The 13,770-nt window shown below is 39.0% G+C and overlaps 1 protein-coding gene across 1 annotated transcript in view; it reads right to left on the bottom strand.

Moving 5' to 3' along the window:
• Window positions 1-13,770, bottom strand: part of SBNO1 (strawberry notch homolog 1) — a 43,123-nt gene that overhangs the window by 28,032 nt on the left and 1,321 nt on the right. The window contains exons 3-7 of the mRNA XM_052654543.1: window positions 12,348-12,660; window positions 8,565-8,665; window positions 4,898-4,994; window positions 3,340-3,500; window positions 90-223 (exon numbers count right to left, since the gene is read on the bottom strand). Of these exons, the coding sequence (XP_052510503.1) occupies window positions 90-223; window positions 3,340-3,500; window positions 4,898-4,994; window positions 8,565-8,665; window positions 12,348-12,660 (806 nt within the window). The remainder of the gene's footprint in view (window positions 1-89; window positions 224-3,339; window positions 3,501-4,897; window positions 4,995-8,564; window positions 8,666-12,347; window positions 12,661-13,770) is intronic.

Here is a 13,770-nt window from a genome sequence, read left to right as displayed (position 1 = left end):
TAAAAAAAATACACATACTCATTAAGACCCATCCTCATATGCTGGTCATTTGCAAATGAAAGTTCCCACAGACAGTCTTTAGCACTTACCACAAAGCCCTTTTTCTACTCAACAAATAATTTTCATAGATGATTCCTGCTATTGTCCTTCCTTTTCCTACACCAGCACCATCGCCTATTAAGAAGCCGGCACGATCTCCATTAGGTAGGAACGTTTCATGTTGCTGAAATGAAAATGCTGATAATTAATCTCTTCCTTTAGATATTTTGGTGATCAGTTTCTCATATTATTTTAGCTATATATTATCTATTTTTATACAAATGACATACAGTTAGCTTAGTGTGGAAACTATACTTACTATACAGGAATACTGTTTCATTTTGCAGCATGTACTGTTAACTGCACTTCTGGGAAACAGCATTTTTTTTTTTTTAACGAACTGACAGAAATGTTTTATCAAGCAATTTTATTGGTGCCATTTTTCCAAAAGCATTTTCTCATTTCATGTCTGTATCATACTTTGGTAATTCTCATAATACTTTAAACTTTATTATTATTATGTTTGTTACTGTGATCTGTGATGAGTGATCTTTGATGTTACTACTGTAATTGTTTCAGGGTGCCATGAACTTTGCCCATAATTAATAAACATTGTGTGTACTGTGACTGCCTCACTTACTGACCATTTCCCCCATCTCTGTCTTTCTCCTTTGGCCTATTTCCTGAGACACAACAGTACTGAAACTAAACCAATTAATAATTCTACAATGGATTCTTTAAGCATTCAAGTAGAGGGAATGGGAACCATGTCTCTCACTTTAAATCAACAGCTAGAAATGATTATTTTATTTTAAGGCCAGGCTGCAGGGCATGTGGAATCTTAGTTCTCTGATCAGGGATGGAAACCACAGCCTGTGTATTGGAAGTACAGAGATTTAACCACTAGGCAGCCAGGGATCTTCCCTAGAAATGATTATAACATAAGGAAGGCATGTTGAAAGCCACAATAGGCTGAACACTAGGCCTCTTACTCCAAACAGCCAAGTTGTGAAAAGAAAAAGGTCTTAAAGGAAACTGAAAGTGCTACTTCAGTGAACAAACAATAAGAAAGAAAACCAGCCTTATTACTGATATTAAACTTTTAGTGGTAGAGATAGAAGACCAAACCAGCCATAACATTCCCTTCAGCCAAAGCCTAATCCAGAGCAGGGCCTGGATTCTCTTTAATTCTATGAAGACAGACAGGTGAGAGCTGCAGAAGAAGCTAGTAGAGGCTGGATCATGAGGTTTAAAGAGTCTTCTCCATAACATAAGCACAAGGAGAAATAGCAAGTGCTGATGTAGAAGCTAAACCAAGTTATCCAGAACATAATAGGGTAAAAGTGGCAACATTACACAACAGATTTCCAATGTAGATGAAACAGCCTTCTATTTGAAGAAGATGCCATCTAGGGTATTCACAGCTTAAGAGAAGTCAATGCCTGGCTTCAAAGCTTCAGAGGACAGGCTGACTTATGAGGGGTTAAGACAGCTGGTGACCTGAAGCTGAAGCCAATGCTCATTTCCCACTCCAAAAATCCTAGGGCCCTTAAGAATTATGCTCAATCTATGTTGCCTGTGGTCTACAAATCGAACAACAGAGCAGTACATCTGTTTACAACATGGTTTACTGAATATACGAAAGCCACTGTTGAGACCTACTACTGCTCAGAATAAAAGATTCCTTTCAAAGTAATACTGCTCACTGATGATGTACCCAAGAGCTCTGATGGAGACACACAATATCAATGTCACTTTCATGCCCACTTTATAACACAACAGCTATTCTACAGTCCATGAACCCAAGAGTTATTTCAACTTTGAAGTCTTACTCTTTAAGAAATACATTTTGTAAGGCTGTAACTGCCAGAAATAATGACTCTTCTAATTGATCTGGACAAAATCAATTGAAAACGTCCTGAAAAAGAAATCACCATTCTAGATGCCAGTAAGAATATTCGTGATTCATGGGAAGAGGTCAAACTACCAACATTAACAGGAGTTTGGAAGATGATTCCAACCCTCATGGATGACTTTGAGGAGTTCAAGACTTCAGTGGAAAAAGTAGATTCTTGAGATGGAATCTACTCCTGATGAAAATGCTGTGAAGATTGTTGAAACGAAAACAAAGGATCTAGACTATCACATAAACTTAGTTACTAAAGCAGTGGCACAGTTTGAGGACCGACTCCAACCCTGAAAGAAGTTCCACTGTGGGTAAAATGTCATCAAACGGCACTGCATGCTACAGAGAAACGATCAGTGAAAAGAAGAGGGAATCAATGCAGCACACCTCACTGCAGTCTCATTTTTAAAACCTGCCACAGCCACCCCAACCTTCGGCAGCGACCATTCTGATCAGTCAGCAGCCATTAACACCAACACCAAGACCTTGCGCTAGCAAAAAGATTACAATTTGCTGAAGGCCCAAGTGAAGATTAGCATTTTTTAGCATTATTTCTAAATTAAGGTATATACATTTGGGGGGGGGGGGGACATAATGCTACTGTACACTTAGCAGACATCATAGTGTAAACACTAAGTTTTACAGGCACCGGGAGACAAAAAAGTTCATGTGACTCATTTTATACAATGTTTGCTGTACTGTGGTGGTCTGGAACCAAATCTGCCCTATCTTCGAGGTCTGATTTTGTTTTTTTCCCCTTGCTACCCTGGCATGTAGCAGGTAACTAAAGCTAACAAACTGGTGAACATTCTTCCATAATTTTTCAATGACTATACAATCAAATACAAACCTTTTTATAACACATAAATATAGTGGATGGTTGCATATTTATTTTACAAAAATGGAGTATATCAGAAATCCTCTCAAGACAACTGGCCTAAGATAAAAGCTAGTACAACACCCATATGATAACACCAAAGTTTATTCAATCACTCCCCAAGGGTGTGAGCTTTCAAATCTTTTCTAGCTTTCAGTCTCTAGGGGCAAAAAGCTGCAACAAATAGCCTGATATGTATGTTCTTATCTAATAGTTCCATGAAACAGACTCCCAGTTCCAGTAATGGAACTGTTAGGTCAAAGGATATATGCATTTTTAATTTTAACACATGTTACCAGTGAGCCCCAGAAAGGCTATGACAATTTATCATTTCCACTATAAATGCAGTCACCAAATCCATGCTATCCTTTTCATTTTCTAATACATAAAACTAAAAAAAATCACATACACAAGTTTTTTATTCAAGGAAAACTTAACTTTGAATTAAAACTAGTATATATTGTGAACTAAGATTAAAAATAAAAACTGTACATAGTTAAAAAATATTATGGCTTACCTGGGCTGCATAAGTAATTGCTTCAAGCTGTAATGCTGATAACCAGCCATTATCAATGGTTTCTTCAGAAATAGATGTCTTGTACCAAACATCAGGAGGAGTAACACTGGATAAAGAACTAGTCTCAACTACAGCATCTGGGTGACGTAGGCCAATTTTTACTAAACAAAGGTTTAAAAACACTTCATTTTAATTATTCTGAGTAATAACACTTCCACTCTTATCATAAAATATTACAGCATTTCTCCTCTGACAGAGAAATGTAAGTAACTATACACCCTGGGATCCTATATAAAGTCACTGATTGATATAAAGTACTGTTTACATTTAATTAATGTGATCTACTTACCAACTACCTATGGTTTAAACAGAGACTTGTGAGGGTGGGGAGGCTCAACAGGGAGGGGATTCATATAGACATGGCTGATTCGGGCTTCCGTGGTGGCTCACACAGTAAAACACCTACCTGCGATGCAGGAGACCTGGGTTCGATCCCTAGGTTGGGAAGACCCCCTGGAGGAGGGGATGGCAACCCATTCGAGTATTCTTGCCTGGAGAATTCCCATGGACAGAGGAGCCTGGTGGGCTACAGTCCATACGGTCGCAAAGAATCGGACATGACTGAGTGATTAGGCATAGCATGGCTGATTCACGTTATATGGCAGAAACCAACACAACATTGTAAAGTAATTATCCTCCAGTTAAAAAGAGAGTAAAATAAATAAATCTATCGAAAGAGACTCGCTGATTAAACAGATCTAGGAAAACACTGCCTCAATTCATGCCACGAGGTTCTCTGCAGTGTCAGTGCACACTCCTAGGTTAAGTTCATTTTAAATGACCTAGAAAGCAGTGAACTAGAATCCATATGCAGTTGGTAAACAGATTTTTAGTTTAAGTGGTCTTATTAGTGACTTTTTATAGAAACCCAGAGTGTATGAGAAACAAATTCTAGCCACAGATTTTCCTGTATTACCCTCAGAAAATGAAAAGGTGAAAAAATTTATATATAAACTAAAAATTACTAATTTTCAACTTAATATACTGGCCACTTAAAAAAAAAAAAAAACACAAAACTGAATCACGGTCCTTGTGGGGAAAAGAGGAAGAAATGGTGTTAATTTAAACCACTGAATTCAAATAGCACATTTTAAGATTCCCATGGTTTTATAGCTTGTTTTAGATAAGCTGTATAAACTATAACGCTAAGATGTATGTTTACATCTCCGTAATTTACTCTGATTTTATAATCACTGCTGATATGAGCAAAATTAACTTGAAAGGAAAAAGCTTTTTCGCTCTTGGGTTTTAAAAGACTTCATTCCAAAACAAAGTTCTAAATTTGTGTAGGAAAATTAAAACTCACAGTAGAATTTTCATGTAGCTATTTTAAAACATATTATAGTTTAAAACATATTCATACACAGCTCATACTTATCAAATCCTGAGGTACCCAACATGGACAGATCCTAATAGGTAACAATGTGTGGGGGAAAGTTTTTAAGTTTAAAAGGAACCCAGAGGTTGTTCATTATTTTAACAAATCTCAAAGACATACATTTTATTGGCATATACTCTGCATAGGTTTCCGCATGACCCATTTCTTCTTCATCTTCTTCTTCTGGTTCATCTTCCTCTTTCACAACAGGGACCTTCTGTAATACCAAGACAGCAAAATCAAATAAGTCCAGAGAATGGAGGCCCAACCAACACACAGAAATACTCTTCTGCAGGAATACCCACTATCTTCATCTTGGAAGCAGGACATGCCATTCTATAGGTTCCTAAAATCTAGGTCATACTCTATGGCTTCCCTGCTTCTCCAATGATGAGCACAATCTGTGATGTGTTAGTATCACAAACACACACACGGATCACCACAGGGCTCCACCACCTTCTCAAACCAGCTTCCCTTTCAACACTGCCCACCAGCCTCCCTGATGCCCAGATGTCTCTCTAACCACCAGTCCTCACTCTTCATTCCAATTCCAAGAACAGAAAGAACAAGAGGTTTGGAGGAAAAAGGTGGCTGAGCCCAGCAGCACATTCTACAACCTCATGGGCAGGAACTCTCTCTAAGTCTCACTCCCACCCTCTTTTCACTTCACCTCCATCTGTTTTCTTTCCCTTAGGTCCCAAAACCAAAACCCCAGAAAACTCGGGAGTTTAAATGTTCTTCTGAAACACTGAATTTATTTCAGACGTCTGTGTCTCCACAGACACAAAAACAATACCACATCATCATCTCTCCAAACACTGGCACATCTCAGAGTAAAATGACGAGTTATTAGTAACTACACCAGGAGAACAGCAGACCAGGAGAAGCCCAGACAGTCCCAGGCAAAGTGAGTGAATGGCCACTATAGCCATGTTACCTTGTATTCCTCTACAGAATCTTAAAGGGGTAGAGACAGGGAGAACACGGGATAGGAAGCCCTAAAAAAGCTTCTTTTCACTACCAGCAAACTATAAAGGGAATCTCTTTATGAATGAGGGCTTACTCAAGGAAGAATGCAGGGAGAAGCTGTGAGACCAGAGAAAGACAAAGAGAAAACCCAGTTAGGATTTACACGTAATGCCAAGGATAAAATGGTATTAAAAGGTTAAGGTCAGGCTTCTCTTTTGTTTCATTTTTACTTAACCTAGGGCAGAATATGATGACACACAGATACTCAATAAATGTGGGAAGGAATAGGGAAATGATAGATAAACATTCAGCCAACATCAATCCATGAAGTCCTTTAGGGAAAAAAAAAGTCAAAAAAACTCTGAATATTCTCAGGAAGTATGCCAAAATGAAACCCAGTTTCAGAAATAAGAGACCAAATGGGGCTGGTCAAAGAAACAGACACAAACCCCAATTCTGCTGAATTTGTGTAGCCTTGGGCAAATCACTACATCCTCAGTCTTCCTACCCACCCTTTGCACCTCTTCTTCATCTATAAAACAGGAATATATACTATACTAAATGACCAGCCTCCCTTCTCCCTCTACCTTAAAAAATTTTTTATCACAGATATAATTGAAGGATTAGCTGGTCACAAAATTCAGGGACCAGAAAAGTAATATTTCTAAGCCAGCTGGATAGAAAGGGGCAACTGACACCAAGCTTAGGGTGAAGGAGCAAAATGAAGGGGAGGGAAACTGTGGCACATGGGGAACATGTGACTAACACACAGGAGATGCTCACTACAACTCTAGGTATTTTTATGTGTTAGCGACACATTCAAGATTTTTCAAAATAATGTGGAGGCCAAACAAAACACATGTCAACTGGTTCTGGTCCACAAGCTACCAGTTTGCAATCTGTTAGATGTCACTTAACTACTAGGACAGTACAGAACTTTTGACATGTTATGGGCAACATGGGCTGGACTAGAAACTTGAACACTAAAATCTTTAAGAAAAATACATACTTATTTTCAAAAAAATCAACTTTCAAGTAAGCTATTGGCACACAATCACTAAGTAAACTGATACTGCCAGGATTTATTCTCCTGGCCCCTGTTCAAAACCTCAGGCACAAGTTGCTTTGCTGTCCCCCCAAGTCCAAATTCCATTCCCAGTCTTACCAATCCTCTGGTATCGTTATGTACAGTCACCTCTTATTTTCTCATTTTTTTTCTTTCCCCTTACCTTTTCCATTCACCTCTGAAATTCCTCAAGTTTAGTTCCTTGTCACTTCCTTTCTGGACTACCTGACAACCACCTAACCTGTTTCTTCTTCCCAATCCATCCTGAGTCACTAACATGTCCCTCTACTTCCATCTAGTCGCCCTCCCTGGTGCTGCTCCAATTCCCAAATCTAACAAACTCAAGACCTTTCACAGAGCCCCCAGTCAACCATTCCAATTTCTTCCTGCAAGCCAAGTATCCCAAGCACACAGCTACCACCTTCTCTGTGCCTACTGATGCTGTAGCTCCCTTCCTAATATGCCCTCTCAGTTTCTCCATACTCAACCCAACTCCATGACACCTCCTCCATAAACTGAACTCCTACCAGGCCACCTGAGTCTCATCTTCCTCCAAACTTATAATCCTTATTGCGAGCATCACAACACACCTCTTGCTGTATCTTCTATTACTACTTAAACCACATGGTGTTAAATTATGTTTATTAAAAGGGGGAACCAGAAACCCACCTCACAGAGGCAGGGTTAAACAATTATTAAATACAGGTATAGAATCAAATTTTTGCCTTTTCATACAAAGGTCCATCTAGGCAAGGCTATAGTTTTTCCAGTAGTCATGTATGGACGTGAGAGTTGGACTATAAAGAAAGCTGAGTGCTGAAGAACTGATGCTTTTGAACTGTGGTGTTGGAGAAGACTCTTGAGAGTCCATTGGACTGCAAGGAGATCCAGCCAGTCCAGCCTAAAGCAAATCAGTCATCAATATTCATTGGAAGGACTGATGTTGAAGCTGAAACTCCAATACTTTGGCCACCTGATGCAAAGAGCTGACTCATCTGAAAAGACCCTGATGCTGGGAAAGATTGAAGGCTGGAGGAGAAGGGGACAACAGAGGATGAGATGGTTGGATGGCATCACTGACTCAAAGGGCATGAGCTTGAGTAAACTCTGGGAGTTGGTGATGGACAGGGAGGCCTGGTGTGCTACAGTCTATGAGGTTGCAAAGAGTCGGACACAACTGAGGACTGAACTGATAATATCAATTTACCTGAAGCATATAGCACTTTCAAAATGTAATAAAAAAAAAGTTATTATATGGGGTGGGAGGTGGAGGGAGATTCAAGAGAGAGGGGACATATGTGTACCTATGGCTGAGTCATGTTGATGTATGGCAGAAACCAACACAACATTGTAAAGCAATTATCCTACAATTAAAAATAAATTTTAAAAAAGTTATCATATAATTGCTTACAATTAAACCATTATATATCTGACAGTTCCTAACTAGCTATATAATAAGGCTCAATCATAAAATGACTGTAACTATGAAATACTTTTGGTTAACTCCACAGTCTTTTTTACTTATCAGACAGGATTCACAATAAAAAAGGTGTTAGTATTTTATGTAATACTCTATCAAATATGCAAGTTACAATCACCTTGTTTAGAACACATTAGCTTATTCCAGTGAGGTTTAATGCTTAGTTTATGTGGCTGAGACACTCTCCTTCACCTAAAAAATACACTTAGCCAAGGGTATAGCCAAGTGTATTTTCATACCACACAAAAACAGATACAGTTTTTGAAACTCACCATGGTTGGGGAAAAACTCCTCATTTTCATGTCATTTATCCATATTCTTGCTACTTCTTTATTAGAAGACTCTTTCTTTACTGTGCCATTGCTTACATCAGCTGATGAGGAGAGACAACTTACATTTTAGAACAAGACATTGTTCAAACAAACAATTTTCCTACAGTTTAAAAAAAAAAATTCAGTAAAGTTTACCCACTTCACAAACCAAAGAATACAAATCTGCTTATTTCCAATTAAGCATTAGGATAAAAATATTCAAAGCTACATGTCATTATGCAGATAAGAACTAAAAACAAAAAGAAATGTGTGTACAAGAAATTTGAAAACTATTTATCAAAAAGACACCTCTACCAGAACACTATTTGGCAGTTTATTTCAAAACAATTACCAAAGGCTAGCATTATTCTGTGGAGAAGGCAATGGCAACCCACTCCAGTACTCTTGCCTGGAAAATCCCATGGACAGAGGAGCCTGGTGGGCTGCAGTCCATGGGGTCGCAAAGAGTTGGGAACAACTGAGCGACTTCACTTTCACTTTTCACTTTCATGCATTGGAGAAAGAAATGGCAACCCACTCCAGTGTTCTTGCCTGGAGAATCCCAGGGACGGGGGAGCCTGGTGGGCTGCTATCTATGGGGTCACACAGAGTCGGACATGACTGAAGTGACTTAGCAGTGACAGCAGCAGCAGCATTACTCTGAGACACTTCACTTAGTTCATTAAAAAACAAAACAAAACACCTTGTGTTATCACAGAGACAGAGTCAATCTCACTTGATCTGGAGGCATCATTAACTTTCTAGGCAAAATAATTATTTCTTTTAATTAGGGGAAAAAAATTTAAAAATCAAGGAACTCCGGTCTTCCTTCCCTCAGAATAAAGATCCAAACAAAGAACCTGGGCTTCTATACTAGTGGTTTACACACTCTTTTTAAACATTAAAAACAGAACCTCTCAATCAAAGCAGAACTGCTTGACTGAGAAACCCAGAACCCCTGTAACCAGCCTCCAGCCATCCCTGAAGCATTCCCAGTACTGAGAATGCTTGAGATCAGTGTGGAAATCGCATCAGGAGAATGCATCAGCATCTTGTTTACATACTCTATCAAAAGATGGGGAGCACTTTGGTGGCCTGTCACTTTGGACTACACAATGACTAGGATTAAAGCATTAGATAAAGAAACTGGTACAGAAATAATAAATTTAAACTTGGGGACACAGATTTGTTTCACATGGAAGAGCCAGTGAACAGTTTCATAGAAAGGACTGGAACTCAACCGAGACCAGAATCCAAAGAGAAACCCAAAGGGCTAAGGACTACAACAGGGCAGTATCCACACAGATAAACAGAAGAGAACAGGCACTGAATTCCCTGGTGGTCCTGTCGTTAGGACTCCATGCTTTCACTGCTGAGGGCCTGGGTTCAATCCCTGGTCACGGAACTAGGATCCCACAAGCGAGGCAGGGCAGCCAAAAACAAAAGACAAGAGAGACAGAGAACGTGGGAAACCTTGCTCTTTGTTATTTCACTGTTCATCTTTCTTCCCTTTCAATAAAAAAAAATGACCCTCTCCTACAACACAAAACTTAGTTTATCTTCAATATTCATTCACCGTGTTTCTTTTTCGTCCCTCCTCTAGTATGACAACTTCTCAGGCTTCCACACAAGGATGGCCTTGACTTGCAGTCATCTATCTTTAAAAACTGTTACATTGGATGTAGATGTTACTGTACTAGATATTACTTGGTCAGCTTCAAATCTACCGTTTTGCTCTCTCAACTCTTTCCTCACAATGGCACAGCAGCAGTCTTTCTCCTCATTAAACCCAGACTTTAATGAAAATCAGCTTTCACTAACTGCTGATCAGCCCTAAGTCTCCCAAGAGCCATTTCAGATCAGATGCTGCCCTGCACCTCAGCTAGGTCAGGGTCATAGTCCTGCTCTCCGTGACAAAGGTTGGAAATCAGTCCTAAGATAGTTAAAACGATTCTCAATGAGCATCAAGTTGCCAGGCTCCAGTTAGTTCAAGACAGTAACCTACAGCCATAAAGCACAACCGTATGGACTCAAACAGAAAAATTAGATTATCTGATATTTTTTATTACATTTGTCACTGGAGACAATGTTAGTTCTGCATCACTCTACAAACACTCCTTGCCCATTCCTTCAGAATGCCCCTGGCCTTCTACTTCACAAATGCAAGGACATTAGAACTTCCAATCAATCAATTCTGCTGCAAAATTACATACGGTCTGCATCAGATGTTAAAACGTATCTCCCACAACTGGAAATAAAGCAGTTGTGTAGAAGGAGGAACTCTCTACTCAATATCTGTAACCTCATTCCAAGGGCCGAATGGGATGTTACATATTAGTATAAATCACCGGGCAGGCAGGCAAATACTATTTAACTCAATGGAAAAAGGAAGGAAAGAATATCCTTCCCAAGAGTTCACATTTTGAGAATCCCTCAGCAGTCCAGTGGTAGAACTCCATGCTTTCACTGCCAATGGCACAGGTTTGATCCCTGGTCAGGGAGTTAAGATCCAGCAAGTCACCCAATTCAGCCAAAAATAAACAAATAGATTATCTGTTAAATAACTGAGCAATAAATAAAAGCCACTCTATAAAGAAAAATTAACTGTAAAATTTACATTCTTTACACACAAATGAATTTCTAAAAAAAGTGGTCAAAGCACTGTTGAGCTTTTTCTCTTTAGACCTAAACCTACACTTAAAATATTAGATTACCTAATGGTAATTGTTGAACAATTCTTGTGAATATACTAAAATCCACTGACTTGTACCCCTTTAGAAGGTACAATGGTATGTGAATTACCTCAATAAAGCTATTATTTAAAAAGCATTATGAGTGCTCACTTCAAAAAAAATATAGTGAACTATTTTTACAATAAAAGTTTATACATTTTTTAAAAAATTTACTAAAAACACAACTACCAACAAGCAATGAAGCTAATGACAGGTAAGATCAAAAAACTGTAGGAATTAAAAGAGCAAAGCATCAGCCCGTTACCTTAAGCATGGTCCAAAGACCACCAGTAACAGCAACTCTAAAAAGTTCGTTAGAAACGCAGAATCTTCGGCCCCACCCCAGACCAATTGAATCTGATTCTGTTTTTTAACAAGACTCCCATGTAAGGACTTCCCTGGTAGTCCAGTGGTTAAGAATCAGGCTGCCAATGCAGGCAACATGGGTTAGATTCCTGGTCTGGGAAGATTCCACATGCCATGGGCAACTAAGCCCATGCGCCACAGCTACTGAGCCCACACCCTAGAGTCTGAGAGCCATACTACTGAAGCGCAAGCGCCCTAGAGTGTGTGCTCCAAAACAAAAGCAGCTACTCCAATGAGAAGCCCAAGCACTGCAAATGGAGAGTAGTCCTGCTCGCCACTACCAGAGAAAGCCAGTAAGTAACAGACAACTCAGCGCAGCCAAAATAAATAAAATTTTTTAATAAAAAGATCCCCAGGTGACTCACAGGTATAAAGTTTGAGAAGCAATGATTTAAAGGACTGAGAAAAATGTCAGCCAGCTATTCACAATATACAAAACTTGAGATCTTATGGTGTTAATGTAGCCTCTCAATTTCACACATTATCTCAAAGCTTAAAGCTTTTAAACGTTTGCTCCCTTGAAGGAGAGTCATGTAGACATCATCTTTCATGCTCAGTTCTTTCAAGACCTAAGTAAATCCCTGAAAACATACTAACATATCTTAACAAAGGCAGGAACTTGACACTACTGAAAACAAAGACTTACTAGCTGCTGTTGCAACTGGCTGAGCAATATTAGCTGGTGGCTTCAGTTTCATGAGTTCATTCAGACTATTATTTTTTAGCAGGTCCTTCAGTTGAACTTGGTCTTTTGAAGGTGCAGAAGTCATGGCATTTCGTACTGCTGGTGCTGAGACTGAAGGGCGTGTGTTTGCAGTAGTCTGAATGAACTTGGTTAAAGTGATGGTTTGCCTAGTCGTGGTTACAGGTGGTGTCTTAGTCATTACAATTGTAGATCCCAAGGTCGGAAGCTGATTTATTTGATTCAGCACAAACGTTGTAGTAGATGGAGGCTGCTGCTAGAAAAGAAAACCATATACATCACACCTGTGAAAAATTCTTTACTCTCTAGTGCAACTCATATCCATAAACAGAGGAGGCCGTTTAAAAATCTAAAACTGACTTAAGAACCTTAGCTAACCACTGGCACTTCATTTCTAATAATCATTAGCTATCAACTACCTAATTAAAGGGCTTCCCTGGTGGTTTGGTGGTAAACAATCCACCAGCCAATACAGGAGGTGCTGGTTTGATCTCTGGGTTGGGAAGATCCCCTGAAGAATGAAATGGCAACCCACTCCAGTATTCCTGCCTGGGAAATCCCATGGAGAGGAGTCTGAAGGGCTACAGTCCACACGGTCGCAAAGAGTTGGACACGACCTAGAAACTAAACCACCACCAAGTTAAAATACACCGCTTTAAGGAAAACAAGGTATAGCAGTAATGCTGAGGGCAGCAACCGTAAAATGAGAGTATCCCAAGTAAGCTGTGATGTACAGCAACCCTACATAACACAAGGACTAGGAACATAATTTCTAATCCCAGCACGGCTCCAACTAATAAGATAACCCTAGGCAAATCACTTTATGCCCGGAGGTGGGCTCTCAGAGGATCATTTTTCATGTCTAACATTCTATGATTCCTGTAGAGTATTTTTTGTCTATTGCACAGACTATACTGACGTTTAACTTATTAAGATAAAGCCACCAAGCAGAGTTTTAAGTTCCTATGACATATGAAAAATCCACCCAGGTAAATTACAAATATTAGTGATAATGTGGATTCTTCCATTGAGTCTAAGACAAAGCTATATAGCATTTTATTTTTTTTAGTTGGGAATGGGAGTTAGGAGCTGGACAAAAATTTTTTAAACAGTCAAGATCTGAGGATAACAGTATGTCTGTGACTTCTACAACTAACAACTAAGATATTTTTATAAGTTTAAATCTATTTCTACTTTCTGCCCCCTTCAAAGTATCTGTTATTTCTCCATGGCTTCTCTAGCAAGAATCTTCTAGATTACAATTTATCAATTTTAAATGTAACTTTCAATAATACTTTATCACAAAGTCATCAAATTTTAACCTAACAGCTTATCTAATAATTTATACCACTAAGGCTCTTAAATA

This window comes from Budorcas taxicolor, chromosome 17 (assembly GCF_023091745.1).
Source record: "Budorcas taxicolor isolate Tak-1 chromosome 17, Takin1.1, whole genome shotgun sequence".
Classification (NCBI taxonomy): domain Eukaryota; kingdom Metazoa; phylum Chordata; class Mammalia; order Artiodactyla; family Bovidae; genus Budorcas; species Budorcas taxicolor.
Note: the sequence above shows the minus strand (reverse complement) of the source record. Positions and strands in the feature narration are given on the sequence as shown.